The 19,601-nt window shown below is 34.5% G+C and overlaps 2 protein-coding genes and 1 long non-coding RNA gene across 3 annotated transcripts; 1 reads left to right on the forward strand and 2 right to left on the reverse strand.

The window, feature by feature from the left end:
* Positions 1-6,684: 6,684 nt before the first annotated feature.
* On the reverse strand, positions 6,685-15,763 carry LOC105647848 (uncharacterized). Its single transcript, XM_037640187.2, has 8 exons — positions 12,481-15,763; positions 11,544-12,002; positions 10,706-11,464; positions 9,691-10,518; positions 8,936-9,574; positions 8,082-8,798; positions 7,146-7,982; positions 6,685-6,949 (listed from the first exon to the last, which is right to left on the reverse strand). The coding sequence occupies exons 1-8, from the start codon at positions 15,277-15,279 to the stop codon at positions 6,911-6,913; spliced, it is 7,077 nt and encodes a 2,358-aa protein (XP_037496115.2). The 5' UTR covers positions 15,280-15,763; the 3' UTR covers positions 6,685-6,910.
* Positions 12,483-16,439, forward strand: LOC149498634 (uncharacterized). The gene is made up of 2 exons (XR_016319508.1): positions 12,483-12,614; positions 16,178-16,439. It is a non-coding gene; the product is annotated as an uncharacterized LOC149498634 (long non-coding RNA).
* A 1,254-nt stretch (positions 16,440-17,693) lies between these two features.
* On the reverse strand, positions 17,694-19,515 carry LOC105647847 (putative protein S-acyltransferase 17; the record flags this gene model as incomplete). Its single annotated transcript, XM_037640186.2, is given in 5 exon segments — positions 17,694-18,137; positions 18,736-18,861; positions 18,952-19,004; positions 19,084-19,175; positions 19,472-19,515. Coding segments are annotated over 5 exon segments (594 nt in total), but the record flags the coding sequence as incomplete, so codon positions are not given.
* Positions 19,516-19,601: the final 86 nt, after the last annotated feature.

Raw genomic sequence — 19,601 nt, forward strand, 5'->3', positions numbered from 1 at the left:
AAGGGTATTCATCTCACTGCTGAAATTGATGAATCTAAAACTGTGGTTTTCAATAATTGATGATTTGATTTGCTTTCGTAAAATTTAAAACTTGAGCTTTTAGTTTGGTTATATGGTTTTGAAAACCATCCAATCCAACCAAACCATTATATATATATAAACTTTTAACTTCAAATTCAATTTGCCTTTTGAATGTGGAGTAATGTATAATTTGTTAATTTACCTTCAGAATTTGAAAGCAATTTAATTATTTTGTTTAATTATATTGTAATTTTTAAAATTATTTTTTCTTTTTTAAGTCTAAACTTTTAAATTATTTTTATTAATTAAAAATATTTAAAATAATTTTTTATAAAAAAAATAAGCCTTTTCTTCTTTTTGTGTAAGTTCAAGAGATAAATTATATAAAAAAATTAGTTTTTAAGTAGCTTTTGCTAAGTCGAATAAACAAATTGAGCTTTATTCTAAAAAAAAATTTCATGAAAGACAATTGTCCTTTTTTAAAAGGGAATTTTCTTTTTTTCTACTTTTCTGCTCACAGTTTATTGAATATAGTTTTAAATAATTAAATTATGGAATAGTACATAGATTGTCACATTGCAAGTTGTGAACCTAAAAAAAGTTTTGGGGAAGACAAGACAAATCATAACATGAGAAGCTAGACAGGCCAGCGCCTTACTGCAAGGAGCGAATGAACCACTTACAAAAAAAGAAAAAAGAAAAAAGTAAAGTTTGTGCAATTTGTGACACCCTCTCAAGTCTGCGAATATGATCCTACACCTTCATATTTCAGTAATAATTATGCCTCTTGCCAAAATGAAATGTAAAAATGCAAGATTATAATTGAACTCTTGCAAAGTTATTTTATTTTGAGTAGGGACATAGTTATTATTAAAAAGTGAAAATGTAAGGTCATGATAGGTTCCCTTGTAAAATTGAGGATGCCATGAGGCAAATCTCCTAAAATGTTAAGAGTAAATATAAACATTAGGCCAAAAGAAAAACATAAATGAAGTGTACATGCTGACTTTCGAATAAACCCTTCCTCCATTTAAACCTCATCGAATCTATAAAAGAAAAATAATATACATGCTCAAGCATTAAGCAAAATCTCCCAATGTTCTTCTTACAGAATAAGTAATGTCTCTGCACTAAAATAGCCATCAAACTTCACTATGCAAGGTGAAGGCCATATGCTATGCTGCTTATATTTTTGCCTATTCCATCAGCAAATAAAATATAAGCTTCACAGCATTCTCTACATGCATGTTTGGTAATATATAATGGAGCGCAATGGAATAGTTTATTATTTTATTATCTTTTTATCATATTGAATTACATTCCATTACGTTCTATTATAATATATTGAACATGCAGTATGGGTTCAAGCTCCTATCAAGGGAAAAGCTATAGAAACTACCCAGTTAATGCTTGATCACAACTATCTCAGCGAGACTTTGATTTTTTCCTCAAACATGATGGTTTTGTTTGTTGGTTTAGAAGAGCAGAAAATTAAGGAAGAGAAGAAAAATTCTGCAGAAAATGAAAAAAAAGCTGCAGATTTTGTAAGTGTGAAGAAACAAATATTCACTTCTTATTTTTTCATTAAAGCATAATGTAAACATTTATAGTAGAGCTATTCTAAAGTTTGTTCACCAACCTTCCATAAGTCAAGGAAGGTTGTTCACCAAACCTACCTAAAAGCAAGGTAGTTCACCTACCTCTTGACTTCAACAAAATACAACAAAATCTAAATGACTTTAACAAAATTTCTCCAAAAACTGTCAACAACACTTGCATCAATTTTACTTCAATGGAGCTGTAACTATAACTTTAACACTCCTCCTTGATGCAAGAGTTGAGACAAACATCAAGTCTATTCCTAAGAAATTCAAATCTTGATTTTTTTGCAATGCCTTGGTGAAAATATCTGCTGCTTGGTCTTCAGAACTGCAATGAACAATCTGAATTTTATTTTCCTTTTCAGCTTCATGCATTGCATGGTACTTGATTTTTGTATGCTTGGTTTTTTTATGGAAGATTGGATTCTTAACCATAGTAACAGCTGATTTGTTGTCACAAAGTATTTTAGTTGGATTCTCTTGATGAAAATTCATAATCATCTTCAACTCTTCCTCCATGGCAGCTCTCCACTCAAGCAATTTTAAGGCTTCATCCACCTGAGTTGGTTCAAGTGAGACAACATTACATCTGCTGTAAATTTCCTCTAGGGATCTAGTCCCTCTAATTGCATAATCATCTTTGGAAGTTCTTGCTCTTGCTGAAAATCAAGAACTGATTTAGAATTTTCTGGTTCCATTTTACTCCAATCCCATTCACCTTTCTCATCGAATTTGACACTCCTGCTGACATACACCTGTTTAGTAATAGGATTCAAAATTCTGTAGGCTTTGGATTCATTGTTGTTTTCAACTACAGATGGCAAATCAGCAACTAAGTTCTTGGATTGTAGCAGTTTTAATGAATTGAGATTGGTGTGACCAAGTCTCTTATGCCACAAATCAGATTCTTCTTTATGACTCAAGCAAGATTCTTCTTCGAATCTTCTTAAATTTAGAGGAAAGCTTCTCCGTTTCATTTTGACAGCAAATAACTTTGAGCCAGAAGGATCACTTATTTCAAAAGTTTTATCTTTAAATAGCAAACTATAATTCTTATCCAGCAATTGACCCACCGAAAACAAGCTTTGATTTAGTTCCGGTATGTAAAGAACATCGGAAACAAGCTTTGTACCTGAAGGAGTTTGTACAATCACATCTCCTTTGCCTTTGACATCAACAAGCCTACCATCTCCAAGTCTGACTTTTGAAGAATAGTTTGTATCCAAGCTATCGAAATTCACCAAGTTTGGTGTCATGTGGTTAGTGCAGCCACTATCAACAAGCCATGCTTCTTTAGCTTCAATTGAGACACCACATTTTTCAATTTCATTTGCAGCAAATAGTTGTTCTTCATACTTTTCAGAATTTTCGGTGACTTGTGCATGATGGGCTTGTGTTTGTTGATTCTGGTTTGTAGAACAAACTTTCTCGGTGTGACCAAATTGCTTACAAACCTTACATTGGGCTCCAGGTCCGAACCAGCAGTAGTTCTCAGTGTAGTTTGTTTTTTTGCAATGTGGACAAGGTGAAAATCTGTCCTTCCTCCAATTTTTTCTGAAATTCTTCTTCATTTTTGGTTGTTGAGTCACTACAAGAGCCTTCTCTCCAAAGGTTTCTTCTTCCCTATAGGCTTTTCTTTGTTCTACAGCTTGTAGAGCATTTGAAAGCACATTCAATGATATTTGTGACATGTCCCAAGTTTCTTCAAGAGAAGAAATCTTGGCTTCAAATTTTTCAGGGAGAGTCACCATAACTTTCTCCACAATTCTCTTCTCTTCTAACTCTTCTCCCAACAATCGAATTTGGTTTACAATTTTCATAACTCTATCAATGTAATCTTTCACCTTTTCATTGTCCTTCATTTTCAACATTTCAAATTCTTTTCTTAAATTGAATATCTGCATCTGTCTAGTTTTTTCAGATCCATGATACTCAATTTTTAACTTCTCCCAAGCTTCATGTGCTGTCTCACATGTCATAATCTTGGTGAAGATAGGATCTGCAACAGCTGCATGTATATAGGACAGAGCTTTTGGAGCCTTAGCAACCTCTTCTTCATGTTGTCTAATCTGCTGAAGGGTTGGATTTTGATTAAGAAGTGGAGGTACTCTGTTTTCCTCCACATACTGCCATAATCCAAGCCCCTTGAAATAAGCTCTCATCTTCACAGACCAAACATGATAGTTTTCCCCATTAAAATGAGGAGGTGAAAGAGACATGCTGCTGGAAGCCATTTGAGGAAAAGCAAATAAACAGAAAAACTTCACAAATTCTGGTTTATTTGGTGGCTTTCTCTATGATTTTCACTCAAACACACACACAGCCCTTTGAGATCAAGGTAGCTCTGATACCACTTGTTGGTTTAGAAGAGCAGAAAATTAAGGAAGAGAAGAAAAATTCTGCAGAAAATGAAAAAAAAGCTGCAGATTTTGTAAGTGTGAAGAAACAAATATTCACTTCTTATTTTTTCATTAAAGCATAATGTAAACATTTATAGTAGAGCTATTCTAAAGTTTGTTCACCAACCTTCCATAAGTCAAGGAAGGTTGTTCACCAAACCTACCTAAAAGCAAGGTAGTTCACCTACCTCTTGACTTCAACAAAATACAACAAAATCTAAATGACTTTAACAAAATTTCTCCAAAAACTGTCAACAACACTTGCATCAATTTTACTTCAATGGAGCTGTAACTATAACTTTAACATTGTTGACAGCGGAAAGATTACCTCACAAAGATTGTGAAAGAATCCCTTATCATACACGTTTCTCTTAACTAAAACCTCAGCATCTTTGAGGGGTGATCTCCGGCAAAAGCCTCTACATTTGCTCTCTGAATGGTTTGTTTTGTCACCCATCTCACTGATGCTTGCTTTTAGTGCCGCGGCACTAACCCTTGCTTCATTTACCTTCTTTTGCCAGACAAGGTACTCTTGCCACTTGAAGGTCTGTAAATCCCAACCAAAAAGTCAAAGAACACAGAGATGTAAGTTTCAGGGATTAATTGTTTACCGAAAGAAGTAAGGCAACAATTTGAATCTGCCAATAGAGAGAGGGAGAGGCATGGCTTTAATTACCATAAACTACCAGAAATAATTTTTATTAAAAAAAGAAAAAAACAACAAAAAATTACATCAACTACTTTAATAACATCACATGTAAAGATCGATACAGCCATCACAAGAACTCTTATGGGAAAGAGTTTGATCCTTACTGACATTGCAGAACCGATTATTGAACTCACCACAAATAAGCCTGAGGGAAGGAAACTACTTTACATAAACTTCTCAAAGTCACGTGAAGTTATTTAAGAATTAAGATGCAATGTTTTTGTCCTGAAATTAACCAGAAGAGGCAAACATGTATAGCACTGTAGTTGTGGTAGTTATTCATTGTTCAACAACACAGTTGATTCCATTTTCGACCCATAAAAAAGATATGGAATCAGGGATAGTATGTGCTTCTCCCATTTTATAAATTATTCTGCCTATGTCCATGCTTCATCTATTTCCAAGAGAAAAGAGAAAACTAGTTGAACAAATTACAGAGAAACTAGACCAGACCTCATTAGTCGTGGTATTCATTCGACACAGGTTGGCATGGTACCCAAAGAATCCTGCTAATAAGAGAGAAACTATGGCAAGAAACACCATAAGAAGTATTTGTGTGTTATATGAGCCCAACAGCCACTGCAAACAGAAAATAACAATTAATGAAAACATAAATAGAAAAGTGCAATAAAGTGCCAGAGAAGAATGGTAAGAATTCATCATGTCTTCCTGTACAACATGTGGAGCTAGACTACTAAATGAATTTTCAATGCCATAGTAAACTGCAAATAAGGAAAAGTTAGAAACTACATTCACAAGCATAACTGCCATCAACTAGAAGATAACTAAAGTTAATTTTACCAGTCAAAATATATACAACCCTTAATTCTTTCAATCTTCCTGCAAGAACCAACGCAAGGGCAATTGTCCCATATATACAAAGAAGACAATGCCTGCACAAGGACAGAAGTGGATACATAAAAATGACAAAACAGAAAGCCAAAAAATGCACCTTATAGTGGTGAATATCAAACATATTTGCAAAGGAATAACTGGATATGTGAAATGACGAAAGCACTGAAACTGCTCAAGTCAAATCTAGCTTAACATAAATACAGAAATTTAATTTTGGCTTATCTATTAAATATCAGCTGTACAAAAGGATTGATATTATCATCAGTGCTCAAGTCAATTTGTTTTCTAATACTTGCACTATCATCAGTGCTTGGTGCTTTATTATTGTACCTTCTTCCATGCATTGTATCAGTAATTGTCAGCCTAACAAAATAGTTGCAGGCAAGTAAGGGGAGGTTTAATATTTCAAGGAAATGCCTGCACCATCAGAGTTGTTAAAAAATGTGGAGATTGTTTCATTTTTGCACATCCAGATTACTGCTTATGTACTGGAAACTACGACTTAGACGTGTTTCTGTTTATAACTTCATATCCACTCAAATCTAGGCATAGAATTGGATTGTATTCATTATTTTATCTATAGTAATCCGAGTATTTTAGGGGTTTAAAGTTCAGAAGCTGAATTTTAAATATATATTAAATTAATATGTCAAGAAAGAATTTACTAAATTTGAATTCATTTAAATTAATCGGTTTTAATTTGATTTTAAGTTTTTAATTACAATTTAATAATGTTGACTTCAAGTCTTTGCAACATTTTTTAAAACCGAGGTCAAGTAAGCAATAAAAACTCACTTGTGCTACAGCAAAGTTCGTCTACTTAAAACGGGCTGTGAAAACTGAGGCCCATGGATTGTGAACACATGACTAGTCCGAGGGCCTAGTGTTTGGATTTGAATTGAACCTGAAGGAGATGAAAGCTTGGGCTGTAGATTTTCAATGAAGAAAGTTAAGATTGTACAGTAACTGGAATATTTTTCTGATATTGTAAAAAGAATGTGTTAAGTTAAGAGGGATGTTTTGCCATGGAGAATCTCGTGTATATTAATTTAAATAAGATCCCTGCACTTCATTGATGGTTTCAAGTCAGAAATATAGATTTATTTAAAACAAATTTAAGATAATGCAATTGTGTGAAAAATTTCTAGTATAATTACAAATATTAAGATGAATATCAGAATCCTTGAATAAATACAAATATAGAGAGAGCTTCACAGCAGCAACAACATGGAAATAAAATGATCCTCCACCATTTCATAAATCAATAGAGTACACCATTTGCCTCTACTGCCTCGTATCACAACGAAAATCGACTTTTTACGCCTTCAGCACTCGATAGATGGCGATTGATCTTCCTCTGCATTCTGGCGACCATGCAAAATATGCAGCAGAGGCAATAAAGTCAGATAATGCTTGAGGACGACTCTAGTTACCAATTTTTAAAGAAATGGTTTTCCTTTTTTGGTCTTTTAATGAATTGTGTGATTTCTTGAACTAGTAACGCATGCACTTACCTACCTATTCATTAAAGGAAATGAATATTTAATTCAGAAAACATACCATTTCTGTAAACAACTGTTGTATGGTGGCGTTAAGATTGCCATTCCAACGTCCTTCATCTTCTTGTTCTTCTGTCACTCTTAAAGTTTGTAGCTTTGGCGTGCTTAAGACTCCATTTGAGAAAACCTGCATCTTGGGGCACTGCTCCACAATTACTAGTGTCAAAGAGGGAAACTTGAAGCTCTGCTCTGCTGCACAAAAGGTAACGAGGCTGGGTAAAGAAAGAAGTTCCAGACTTTCTAATTTGTTGAAGATGATCTCCTCTCTTGATCCATCATTTCCTTCGCTGGCAACTATTTCTATCAGCATATCGCATTCCCTTACACTCAATCTTGTAAGCTGAACAAGACTTTTTGCTGTTGAGGATGTCGTCAAACTTGCTAATACTTTGAAAGATTTTACATCCATAGTTGTCAGATTCTGGAAAGAAGCTGAGGATGGTGCTAAAGTAATCAAACTGTCACACCCCGAAACATCTAGAATTTCGAGAGACTGAAGAACTTTGTCTAGCTGGGAGTCTTGGTTCCAAATATGTTCTAAATTGGCAAGACCATCCAACTCTAAGTGCCGTATCTTCTCCACAATCTTAACATATTTTTCTTTACCTACATGTCCTTCATGTGGGAACAACTCTTTGAATTGACTGCACTTTACAGCAAGTTTTTCCATGCTGTGGAATCTTTCAAGGAGATCAAATGGAAAAACTGCAGATTCATCGTGATAGCAATTTATCTCTATGACTTTCAGCATGTGAAAGAGGTCTTCTGGAAACTGGCCTTGACATATCGTTGTTGCATCCTTTCTTGTTAGCGATAAATGCTCCAAGTTGTTGATGATCTGGAAAAAAAGACAAATTCAAATAGTTTGCAGACATGTTAAGAAAAAAACTCACGTGCTTAGATTTTCTTTAATATAGAGATTAAGGACCACAGGTACCTCTCTAAATGAGAAAAGCGGGTTCTCCATTTGTGTTTCTTGCAAGTTGCTGTCAACTGGTTCAAAGGTTAAAGTCTCCAATTTGTCACAATGAAAGACAACCAACTTTTCTAAAACTGGACATTCTAGTGTGTGAGATCCAGGATAGAAACAATTTAGCTCATTTAATCTCCACAAGTCCAAGGACTTGAGTTGAGGAAATGCAAACTTAGGATTTGTTTCCACTCCTTCCTCCTTTGTAACAAGTTCTTTCAAGCCACAATCATCTAAGTAAAGTGTTTTAAGTTGGAGAAGATTTTTAGCAATGGAAGTTGGAAACAGGTTTTTCAGGCTTGGACAGTGCCAAACATGAACTGAACTCAGGTTAGGAAAGGAGAGAGCTTGTTGGGGATCCTTATTCCACACATACTTCAAATTTTGGAGGTTTCGAATATCCAAATCTCTCAATTCACTCGTTATTGATTCTGTTATATTTATAACCAGCTCTTGGAGATCGAAGACCACTTCTAGTGAATCACAATTCCTTATGACCACATCCTTGAGATTCTCGAGTCTCTTGAATATGTTAGACGGAAAAATTTGCACCAGTTGATTGCCATATTCCACCTTCATTACCCGTAATTTGTAGAAAGAAACTGAGTGAAGGTGGTTGTGCCAGATCTTTCTCAAAGCATCTGCATTCGAAATTTGCACTTGCACCAAGTTGGGGAATGCAACCTGCATCACAAAATCATACTCCATTACTAATATGATGACAATAGAACACGAAAGTACACCAGCTAAATAAACAAATTAACCGAACCATATAACAGGAATGAAGACAATCTTTTTAGATAATTAGAAAAAGAGATCACCTTTTCATTAAAGAGTGTATAGTCCAATATTTCACGTTCACTGCTTGCTGCCATGACTGCACTTGCAGAACTGGAGACAAATGTCATCAGTACAGGGCAATTTATAATTTGCAGCTCATTTAATGCAGGACATTCAATCAAATCACATGTGCAGAATCGTGTGAGTTTCGGAAGACCTCCAAGTTTCAGGAACCCTAGTTCACGTAGTAGCATCCTCGTTTCTTCTTCTGAACCGTCCCCGACTATTACTTGCTCCATCTTTTTACAATCACATATATCAATTCTTTGGAGATGCACAATACTTTTAATCATTGATGATGATAAAAGATATTTTAAATTGCCACAACCATGCACAGTCAAGCTTGTTAACTTTGAAAAATGTCCAACAAATCCACTCGGATTTAGCCATTCTAGACCAAATATTCGTTCTACTGCATCACAATTTCTTACCTCAAGCTCTTCCAATTTACCCAAAAATGGTATTAGATTGGATGGAACTGAGCTAAAGGTAAATCTGCAATCATCGATCACCAGCGTATTTAAATTGCAGAATAACTGTACTGGAAGTTGGTCGTGCCAGATTTGTTTTAATCGGGGAAATTCTGAGAGTTTCAAATGCTGCAGGCCACTAAATCCAACCTAGAAAGCAAAATTGTGCTTTAGTGATTGCAAGTCTGTAACAAATTAATTATTCTCATGGACAAGAAACAAATAGACATCCGGAATTTAGCAGGAGAGATTGCTATCAAACTTACCATTTCTTCATACAATTGTTTTATGGTGGTATTCAGGTCCCCAATCCAAAGCCATTTATCTCTATCCTGTGTCTGATATACTCTCTTTAGCTCTGGTGAGGTTATGACTCCTTGAGAGAAAATCTTCATGTTGGGGCACTGTGCCACAACTACATCATTCAAAGATGGGAATTTGAAGGTGCAACTTGCAATTGAGCAGAAGCTAGTCAGGTTTTTCAAGCCACAGAGCTCTAGAGTTAACAATTTACTGAGAATAATCTGAGGTTGGGAATGGGATTGGTATTCATTTCCCTCGTTGGCTACAATTTCTTTCAGCATATTGCTATCTCTTACAGTCAATTTCGTGAGGTTCACCATACTGTTTGCAGTAGAGGATGCTACTAGGTTGACTAGTTGATCACAGTGCCAAACATCAAGAGTAGAAAGGTTTTGGAAAGATGCGGTTGACGGTGCCAAGATAATCAAACTGGGGCAAACCCATACTTCTAAAGCTTCAAGATTTTGGAAAACATGGTCAGGTGGGCAATCTTCACTCCAAATGTGGCTCATGTGCGGAAGGTTTTCCAGTTTTAAGAATTGCAGCCGAGCGAGAGCCCCTTCAGCTTCACCAAGAATACCATGTTGGAATAGCACTTTGAAGGAAGAAGTTGCCAGAGCAAGCTTTTTAATATTTGGAAATTTATGAATGAGACCAAATGCAGAATCTGTTGAACCATCAAGAAAACAATTCAATTCAAGAAATTCTAGTTTGTGTGCTGGAAACTGGCCTTGACGAATCGTTGAGGTGTCCTTGTTATCTAATGATAAATGCTTCAAGTTGGGAATAATCTGGAAACCATTGAATAGAAATCAAGTTGAGTTAATAGTCCGTTTATAGCAATACAGTTATATGATTACGAACTCAAACGAATAAATCAAATTTTGTTCAAAAGGAAAAATATTTTGTTTTATAAGTTTTTTAAAAATTTTTTCTTGTAAAATATTAAAATTGAAAAAAACACATTTTCTTACATACCTTTCTAAATGAAAAAAATGGCTGCGGAACCTGAATCTTCAATTGAGTCTCCTGCTTCTCCAAATCCATTGTTTGCAAATCCCCAGGTTCTGAAGTAAAAATTTCCAATTTATCACAGCGATAGACACTCAATTTTTCTAACCGCGGACATTCTAAGATGTGGTTTTCTGAGTAAAAACACTTTAATCCATATAATCTCCAAAGGGTTAAGGACTTCAGTCGACTAAATGTAAACTTAGGAGTTGCTTCTGCTCTTTCCTCTTTGGCAACAATTTCCTCCATCCCGCAACCATCTATATCCAGCAGTTCAAGTTGTGGAAGACATTGAGCTATTGAAAATGGGAATAGCTCTTTCAAATTCGGACAATTCCATGCATACACATTTTGTACGTAACGAAAGGACAAAATTCCACTAGGATCCCCATTCCATACATTCTTCAAGTTTGGGAGTCCTGTTATATTCAAAAATCTCAATTGAGTCTGAGTGGTTGCTACAACATCTGTTTCTTCTTGTATTTTCATCAATACTTGGAGATCAAATACCTCTTCCACTAAATTACAATCATTAACCATCAATATTTCTAAGTTCTTGAATCTCAGCAACTGTTTAGATGGAAAAACTTTCAATAGTTCTTTTCCATGCTTTACTTCGAGTACTTTCAATCTACAAAAGGAATCCTCCCAGAGTTCATCGTTCCATATCATCTTCAATGTGTGCATGTTCGTGATACGCAGATTTTCCAAGTTGGGAAACAAAATCTGAAGTAAAAATTTCATGGAGTTAACATCAAATTCTGAAAACTAAAAGATGAACGTAAACAGATAAGAAAGAAATAACCTTTTCATCAAAGAGAGTTGAGTTTGCTTGCCCACTAGTTCCCGCATATGTCCTTCTGGAACTAGAGATAAATGCTTGGAGTTGCGGGCAATTCTCTATCCACAGCACTTTCAAGGAGGGACATTCTATGAACTTCGCAGTGCAAAATCTTCTGAGACTCGGAAGGCCTTTGAGCTTCATGGAGACCAGTTTAGGGAATAGCATTATGCTCTTCATTTCTTCTCGGTTTGTAACTATGACTTCTTTCATGGATTTGCAATCCCTTATCTCAATGTGTATGAGTTTCGCGAGGCTTTCAACCATAGAAGATGTGAATAAATAACTTAAATTCTCGCAGGTGTCAATAATCAATCTTGTTAAGTTTGTAATCCATGGAGATAATTCTGTAAGTTGATTGGGCCATATCTGCTCCACATTGATTGAAGCTAATTTCAGATCTACCAAATTGGGGAATTGAATCTGTAGACACAATTTGTGTTTCAAGAAAAATAAATTTGAGTACTGTCAACTCCAAAACATACTAATAGGGAAATGGACATTAAATAGAAAATTATTATCTAAAACTTTTAATTTAAGGATTGTTATTTGAACAATTAAGTAAGAAATATTAACAATAACAGTTTTTAAACCTAATATATATAATACTAATTAAAAAAAAACTTTAGATATTGTATAATAAATATGATATATATTAATTATATATGTAGCAATATAAAATTTAAATTAATATATTTAATATTATTAACTATTAATTAATTATTATTAAGTTCAGAGAAATGTATTGTCAAGTATTTCCACTTAATACATGAGAAATAAACCGTATTTGTATTTAGTTATTAATATTACTTCTACGTATAATTTAATTTACCCCTTTATATATATATACTTTGTTTGGAAAAAAAAAAAAATCCGACTAGAAAAAGGATATGGAGCGTACCTTTTTGCTGGAAAGTAGCGAAAGAGTTGCAGATTCATCCTCCAATATGACCTCTCCAGAGCTCGTAGAAGCTGTTGCTGGCTTTTGGGAAATGGAAGGCACATCCCCTTGGGAGCAAAAGCATGTAAGCTGAGGTAAATGCTCCAATTTCAATTTGCGTAACTGTGGCAACTTAATTTCAGAATCTTCTCTTGTTTCCATAGCAACAATCTCTTTCAAAATTTCACAACGGCTTACATTTATTTTTTCGAGCACCACAAGACCCTTGAGCATAGAGAACGAAAAGAGATTCTTCAATACATTACAATTTCTGACCTTTAATTCTCTTAAATTGCTGAAAGACCCCATCACATAACGGCCGTGATAAATCTTCTCCAATTTCTTTAAATTTTGTAGAAATAATGACTCCAACTTGGGGAAAGCAATGAAATGGTTCATCCTCCTCCAGTCTATAATATGTTCAATATCAAGACTATTTTGGACGTAGAGTTTCTTCGAGTATGGAAAACCTTTTTCGTCTAACTCATGGAGGATATTTTTTACACCGTTCAGCTCATCCAAATGTAGATGTTCAGTTGTCTTCAATAAGACTTTTATTTCCTCAAGGTTAACACTTGTGTTAAGCTTGAGTTTCAACACTTTTGACGTTGCATACATATCCTTGGACCAATTCCACCCATCCCCAATGAATATTCTAAATCTCTCCAGCTTTTCAGAGAACAAATCTCTAGGCAGTATGTTTGCATCAAGAATGTGTATGTCTAGAGCTACTAGATTTGATAGAGCCTTCAATTCAGAGAGGCTAGCATTTTTCCCTACACCACCTTGTTTTTCACCCTCCCATTGGACAAAGCTATTACCCATACGCAAGTCCTCCAATCGGACTAACTTTGACAGGACATTGCGAGGAATCACTTCTAGGCTAGAACAGTTGCTCAAATCTAGAAGTCGCAGATGAGTCAACTGCTCCAATTCCCTTGGCAATCGAACAATATCAGAGTTCATAAGGCTGAGAACTTGTAGCTTCTTTAGCTTTATGATTATACTTATATCTTCCAACTTACAATAATCCAAACACAAGGTTTGAAGATTCTCAAGAATTTGAATTGACAAAGGTAGTGACAATAAACTTATGCCTGTTAAATCCAAAACTTTCAGTTCTGTTGTCATAGTAAAAAGGTCATCTGGGATTCTTAACGAGAGACCCAAACCAGGATAAACTAGTAGAAATGATTGCAGTTGCTGGCATTCAAGTGTTGTCGGAAGCTCAGGAATTTCAGTAAAATATAAAGAGATTGCGGTGCACTGTTCAAGTTTAGATTTAGGTGGCCATTCTAATACCTTGTCATATGCTACAGTGAAGACGTGATGATCCCTAGATGCAGTTGAAATAGCAAAACTGCGAACAACGTCGTGCATTTTGACTTCTCCATCCCTCTGACCTTCTAGCAGCAAACATGAGGATTTGAGGTCATTAACATACTTATGAAGTCTATTTCTTGTTTCCTCTAAGTTTCTGCATCCCTCGAATAAACTCAAGCCCAAAACATATTTCAGCAATTGGTCTACTCTATCGCTAAGAAATAAATATGCGCTTAAACGTAAGAATAGTAATTTGATTTCATCATTTTCCAAATATCTGTAGCTTAAATCAAAACAAGATTGAACTTGCTTATCCATATCATCCTCACCAGACCTTTTCAGGCGTTCCAATGCATCCTTCCATTCTTCCAACCCCTTATTTTTCAATGCTGTTGCAACTGCCACAATTGAAATTGGCAAACCTGCACATCTCTTCGCAACTTCATTTGTCATAGGTTTTATCAGCGAATGTTTTAGAGTTCCCACCTTCTTCTCAAATAATTGCCTTGCCTCTTCATCCTCTAAAACTTGAAGCTTGAAAGTCCTCTCTGTGCCCATCTCATGCAATACATTTAGATTTCTGGATGTCATCAGTATCTTGCATCCTTTATGTTCGGTGCCAAGAGGAATTCCGATATCTTCTAGTTTCATTTGTGCCCAAACTTCATCAAGAATTACAAGAATTTTCTCCTCCTGTTTCAGTCTTGAGCATAACAAAGCTGCCCTCACTGCGGTGACCTCCGCTTCAAGAGGGAACCTTAACCACTCTGCGATCTCTTGTTGAATTCTTTTCAAGTCTACGTTAGAGGTTACCGTTGCTATAACCACCACCTTGAAAATTCCATCTTCCTCAACTTGTTTGGCAAGCTTTTTTGCTAGTGTTGTCTTGCCCACACCTCCCATTCCATACACCCCAATCATAGTAACATCAACATCTTTTAGAGCCTCCAGCATTTGGTTCAAAATTAGCATTCTGGATTCAAAGGCTTCATAATCCTTAGGAGGGCCTATCCCCTTGAGAGCAGTGCGGTAGGAGATTTTGTCAAACTTGCGATTTTTTTGAACCTCAACCAGAACTTGTGTCTTTTTATTTGCTTTTCTGCTGAGCTGGTGGCGAGTCTTCATATTAGGACAGCATCCCATAAAGCAAAAATGATTTGCTCTGTCATTATCTTCCAAAATTTTCTCTGAAGCTTCAATTTTCTCATTCGCATCTTTCAGCCAGTTCTTCACGACATCTTCAATTTGTTCTCCTTTTTGTCTAGCATTCTCCATGTCATGCTTCAAAACTTGCATTTCACCTTTCAGGTTTTGTACTTGAGCTCTCAAGCTCTGGAGGTTGTCCTGGTAGTTCCATATATACCCAATTTGACGCAATACTGAATCAACCAACGGTTCTGTAACTTTTGTTACTCCAGTTCCCACAACTGTTTCCATTTGCTCCTTAATTGGATTGGTTTTTTTTTTTTTTTTTTTTTTTTTTTTTTTTTAGGAATAAGAAAACAAACTTTCAGGACAGGAAAAAGATTGAGAATTGGAAAGAAAATCAACTAATAATAAGCAATTAACATAAAAAGAACAGAGAGGAGAAAAGATTGTGGTTTTGGAATCAAAATGAGAAATGGAAAACAACAAGGAGAAAACAGACTAAATACGAAGGAATGGAATATAAAAGCAAACAAAAGAAGGAATTTGAAATCCTTAATCTGCAGGAAGGAAGTGATCACTTACTTGGCTTAAGTATTAACTCTCCAAATTTCTTGAACTTAGTCACCAAAAATCAATTTTCAAGCTTTAATCTCTAGGATCTATTACTTAAGCAAGTTAAATGGAGTAAATTCGGTGGATTTAGCTAGGAAGCGAAGAAAAACAAAGAGAAGAAGAAGGAGGAGGAGTTAACGCCCAAAAGGAGAAGAAGAAGAAGAGAAAATGGTAGCTCAATTATTTGAGTTGACTTTACTAAAGGGCTTTTTAGTCTTTGACAAGAATTTGGTGGTTAAGATTTAGTTTATGGTAATATAATCTAATGGCTAAAAATATTCTCCAATTAAATTTTTTAAAAATACTATTTATCTCCACAAAATTTTTAAATTTACTCAAAAAAATAAATTCTTCAAATTTCCTTAATTAATATAACACCATAATTCACTATTAACTAATTATCTAAATTTTTCAAAAATATTCATTACTTATTTTTTACCCATAAAAATTATGCATGTATGCTCCAAAAATATTAAATAAAATATAAAACATATATAGTAATTTTTTCGGATAAAAATAATATCAATTTTCGAACCAGCAATACTATTCACAGACTAATAAATTACTATTTCAGACACAGAAAACATATGATCGTTACATGATCACTTGGCGAAAGCTTAGAATGGCTGATCAAAGAAGAGAAAGAGAAAGAAGCGGGTGAAGGCTTGAAGTGAAGTAAAACAGCCTGCTTCCCCAGACTTAAATAACGAAGCTGTTGCTACAGTAGGTTGTGGTGACGATCACATCACAACCACTCTTTTTCAGATTTACTTGATCATCATGCATGAACTGGTTAAATTAACAATTATGATTTCAGCAGTTTGACTTGAGGCTAATCTGCTTGTTTACACACAAAGTTGTTGATTGATTATAGAATGTTCTACATGCAAATGATCATTTTGACATTGAAGACACTAATAAATGCAGCGAGGCCAAGTTGCTTCACAGGACAAACTGGCATGAGTTTACGTTGTGGACTAATTTTATATTACAATGGCATTCAAGGAGTTATGAGAGAAGCTTTGAGTCATTATTTATGCACAGTGGAAGCTAAAGAAAGTTTCCAAATCTATACCACTTGAATAAATTTGATTTGTCCTTGAAGATGATAGTGCTATTCATCTCACTGCTGAAATTGACTGTGGTTTTCGATAATTGATGATTTGATTTGCTTTTGTAAAATTTAAAACTTGAGCTTTTAGTTCGGTTATATGGTTTTGAAAACCATCCATTCGAACCAAACCATTATATATAAAAACTTTTAACTTCCGATCCAATTTGCCCTTTGAACGTGGAACAATGTATAATTTGTTCAAAAATCTTTTCGAATAATTTACCTTTAGAATTTGAAAGCAATTTAATTATTTTGTTTAATTATATTGTAATTTTTTAAATTATTTTTTCTTTTTTAAGTCTAAACTTTTAAATTATTTTTATTAATTAAAAATATTTAAAATAATTTTTTTTAAAAAAAATAAGCTTTTTCTTCTTTTTGTGTAAGTTCAAGAGATAAATTATATAAAAAAATTAATTTTTAAGTAGCTTATAGTTTGCTAAGTCGAGTAAACAAATTGAGCTTTATTCTCAAAAAAAATTCCATGAAAGACAATTGTCCTTTTTTAAAAAGGAATTTTCTTTTTTTTTTTTTACTTTTCTGCTCACAGTTTATTGAATATAGTTTTAAATAATTAAATTATGGAATAGTACATAGATGGTCACATTGCAAGTTGTGAACCTAAAAAAAGTTTTCGGGAAGACAAGACAAATCATAACATGAGAAGCTAGAACCACTTATAAAAAGAGAAAAAAGAAAAAGGTAAAGTTTGTGCAATTTGTGACACCCTCTCAAGTTTTGGAAAGACCTATTATGATCTTACACTTTCATATTTCAGTAATAATTATGTTCATCACCAAAATAAAATGTAAAAATGCAGGATTATGATTAAACTCTCGCAAACTTCACTCTGCAAGGTGAAGGCCATATGCTATGCTGCTTATATTTTTGCTATGCTGCTTATATTTTTGCCTATTCCATCAGCAAATAAAATATAAGCTTCACAGCGTTCTCTACATGCATGTTTGGTAATATATAATGGAGCGCAATGGAATAGTTTATTATTTTATTATCTTTTTATCATATTGAATTACATTCCATTACGTTCTATTATAATATATTGAACATGCAGTATGGGTTCAAGCTCCTATCAAGGGAAAAGCTATAGAAACTACCCAGTTAATGCTTGATCACAACTATCTCAGCGAGACTTTGATTTTTTCCTCAAACATGATGGTCTTGTTGACAGCGGAAAGATTACCTCACAAAGATTGTGAAAGAATCCCTTATCATACACGTTTCTCTTAACTAAAACCTCAGCATCTTTGAGGGGTGATCTCCGGCAAAAGCCTCTGCGTTTGCTCTCTGAATTCTTTGTTTTGTCACCCATCTCACTGATGCTTGCTTTTAGTGCCGCGGCACTAACCCTTGCTTCATTTACCTTCTTTTGCCAGACAAGGTACTCTTGCCACTTGAAGGTCTGTAAATCCCAACCAAAAAGTCAAAGAACACAGAGATGTAAGTTTCAGGGATTAATTGTTTACCGAAAGAAGTAAGGCAACAATTTGAATCTGCCAATAGAGTGAGGGAGAGAAATGGCTTTAACTACCATAAACTACCAGAAATAATTTTTATTAAAAAAAGAAAAAAAAAACAACAAATTACATCAACTACTTTAATAACATCACATGTAAAGATCGATACAGCCATCACAAGAACTCTTATGGGAAAGAGTTTGATCCTTACTGACATTGCAGAACCGATTATTAAACTCACCACAAATAAGCCTGAGGGAAGGAAACTACTTTACATAAACTTCTTAAAGTTACGTGAAGTTATTTAAGAATTAAGATGCAATGTTTTTGTCCTGAAATTAACCAGAAGAGGCAAACATGCATAGCACTGCAGTTGTGGTAGTTATTCATTGTTCAACAACACATTTGATTCCATTTTTGACCCATAAAAAAGAAATGGAATCAGGGATAGTACGTGCTTCTCCCATTTTGTAAATTATTCTGCCTATGTCCAAGAGAAAAGATAAAACTAGTTGAACAAATTACAGAGAAACTAGACCAGACCTCATTAGTCGTGGTATTCATTCGACACAGGTTGGCATGGTACCCAAAGAATCCTGCTAATAAGAGAGAAACTATGGCAAGAAACACCATAAGAAGCATTTGTGTGTTATATGAGCCCAACAGCCACTGCAAACAGAAAATAACAATTAATGAAAACATAAATAGAAAAGTGCAATAAAGTGCCAGAGAAGAATGGTAAGAATTCATCATGTCTACCTGTACAACATGTGGAGCTGGACTACTAAATGAATTTTCAATGCCATAGTAAACTGCAAATAAGGAAAAGTTAGACACTACATTCACAAGCATAACTGCCATCAACTAGAAGATAACTAAAGTTAATTTTACCAGTTAAAATATATACAACCCTTAATTCTTTCAATCTTCCTGCACGAACCAACGCAAGGGCAATTGTCCCATATATACAAAGAAGACAATGCCTGCACAAGGACAGAAGTGGATACATAAAAATGACAAAACAGAAAGCCAAAAAATGCACCTTATAGTGGTGAATATCAAACATATTTGCAAAGGAATAACTGGATATGTGAAATGACGAAATCACTGAAACTGCTCAAGTCAAATCTAGCTTAACATAAATACAGAACTTTAAGTTTGGCTTATCTATTAAATATCAGCTGTACAAAAGGATTGATACTTTATACAAAAAAAGTTACATCTTCCAAAAAGATAATTCCACTTTTAATTTTGAGCTAATAAATCACGTGTAACTTACAATAAAAGAAATGCCAAAAAGTATCGGGTATTTTTCTACCCTATACAATTTCATAGGGTACATGGAACAAGATAATGCCAATAAAGATTCAGGCAATTCTGCTGAAGCACAAGCTACATCAATATCACCT

This window comes from Jatropha curcas, chromosome 2 (assembly GCF_041381405.1).
Source record: "Jatropha curcas cultivar XTBG-Jc1 chromosome 2, XTBG_Jcur_1.0, whole genome shotgun sequence".
NCBI classification, from domain to species: Eukaryota; Viridiplantae; Streptophyta; class Magnoliopsida; order Malpighiales; family Euphorbiaceae; genus Jatropha; species Jatropha curcas.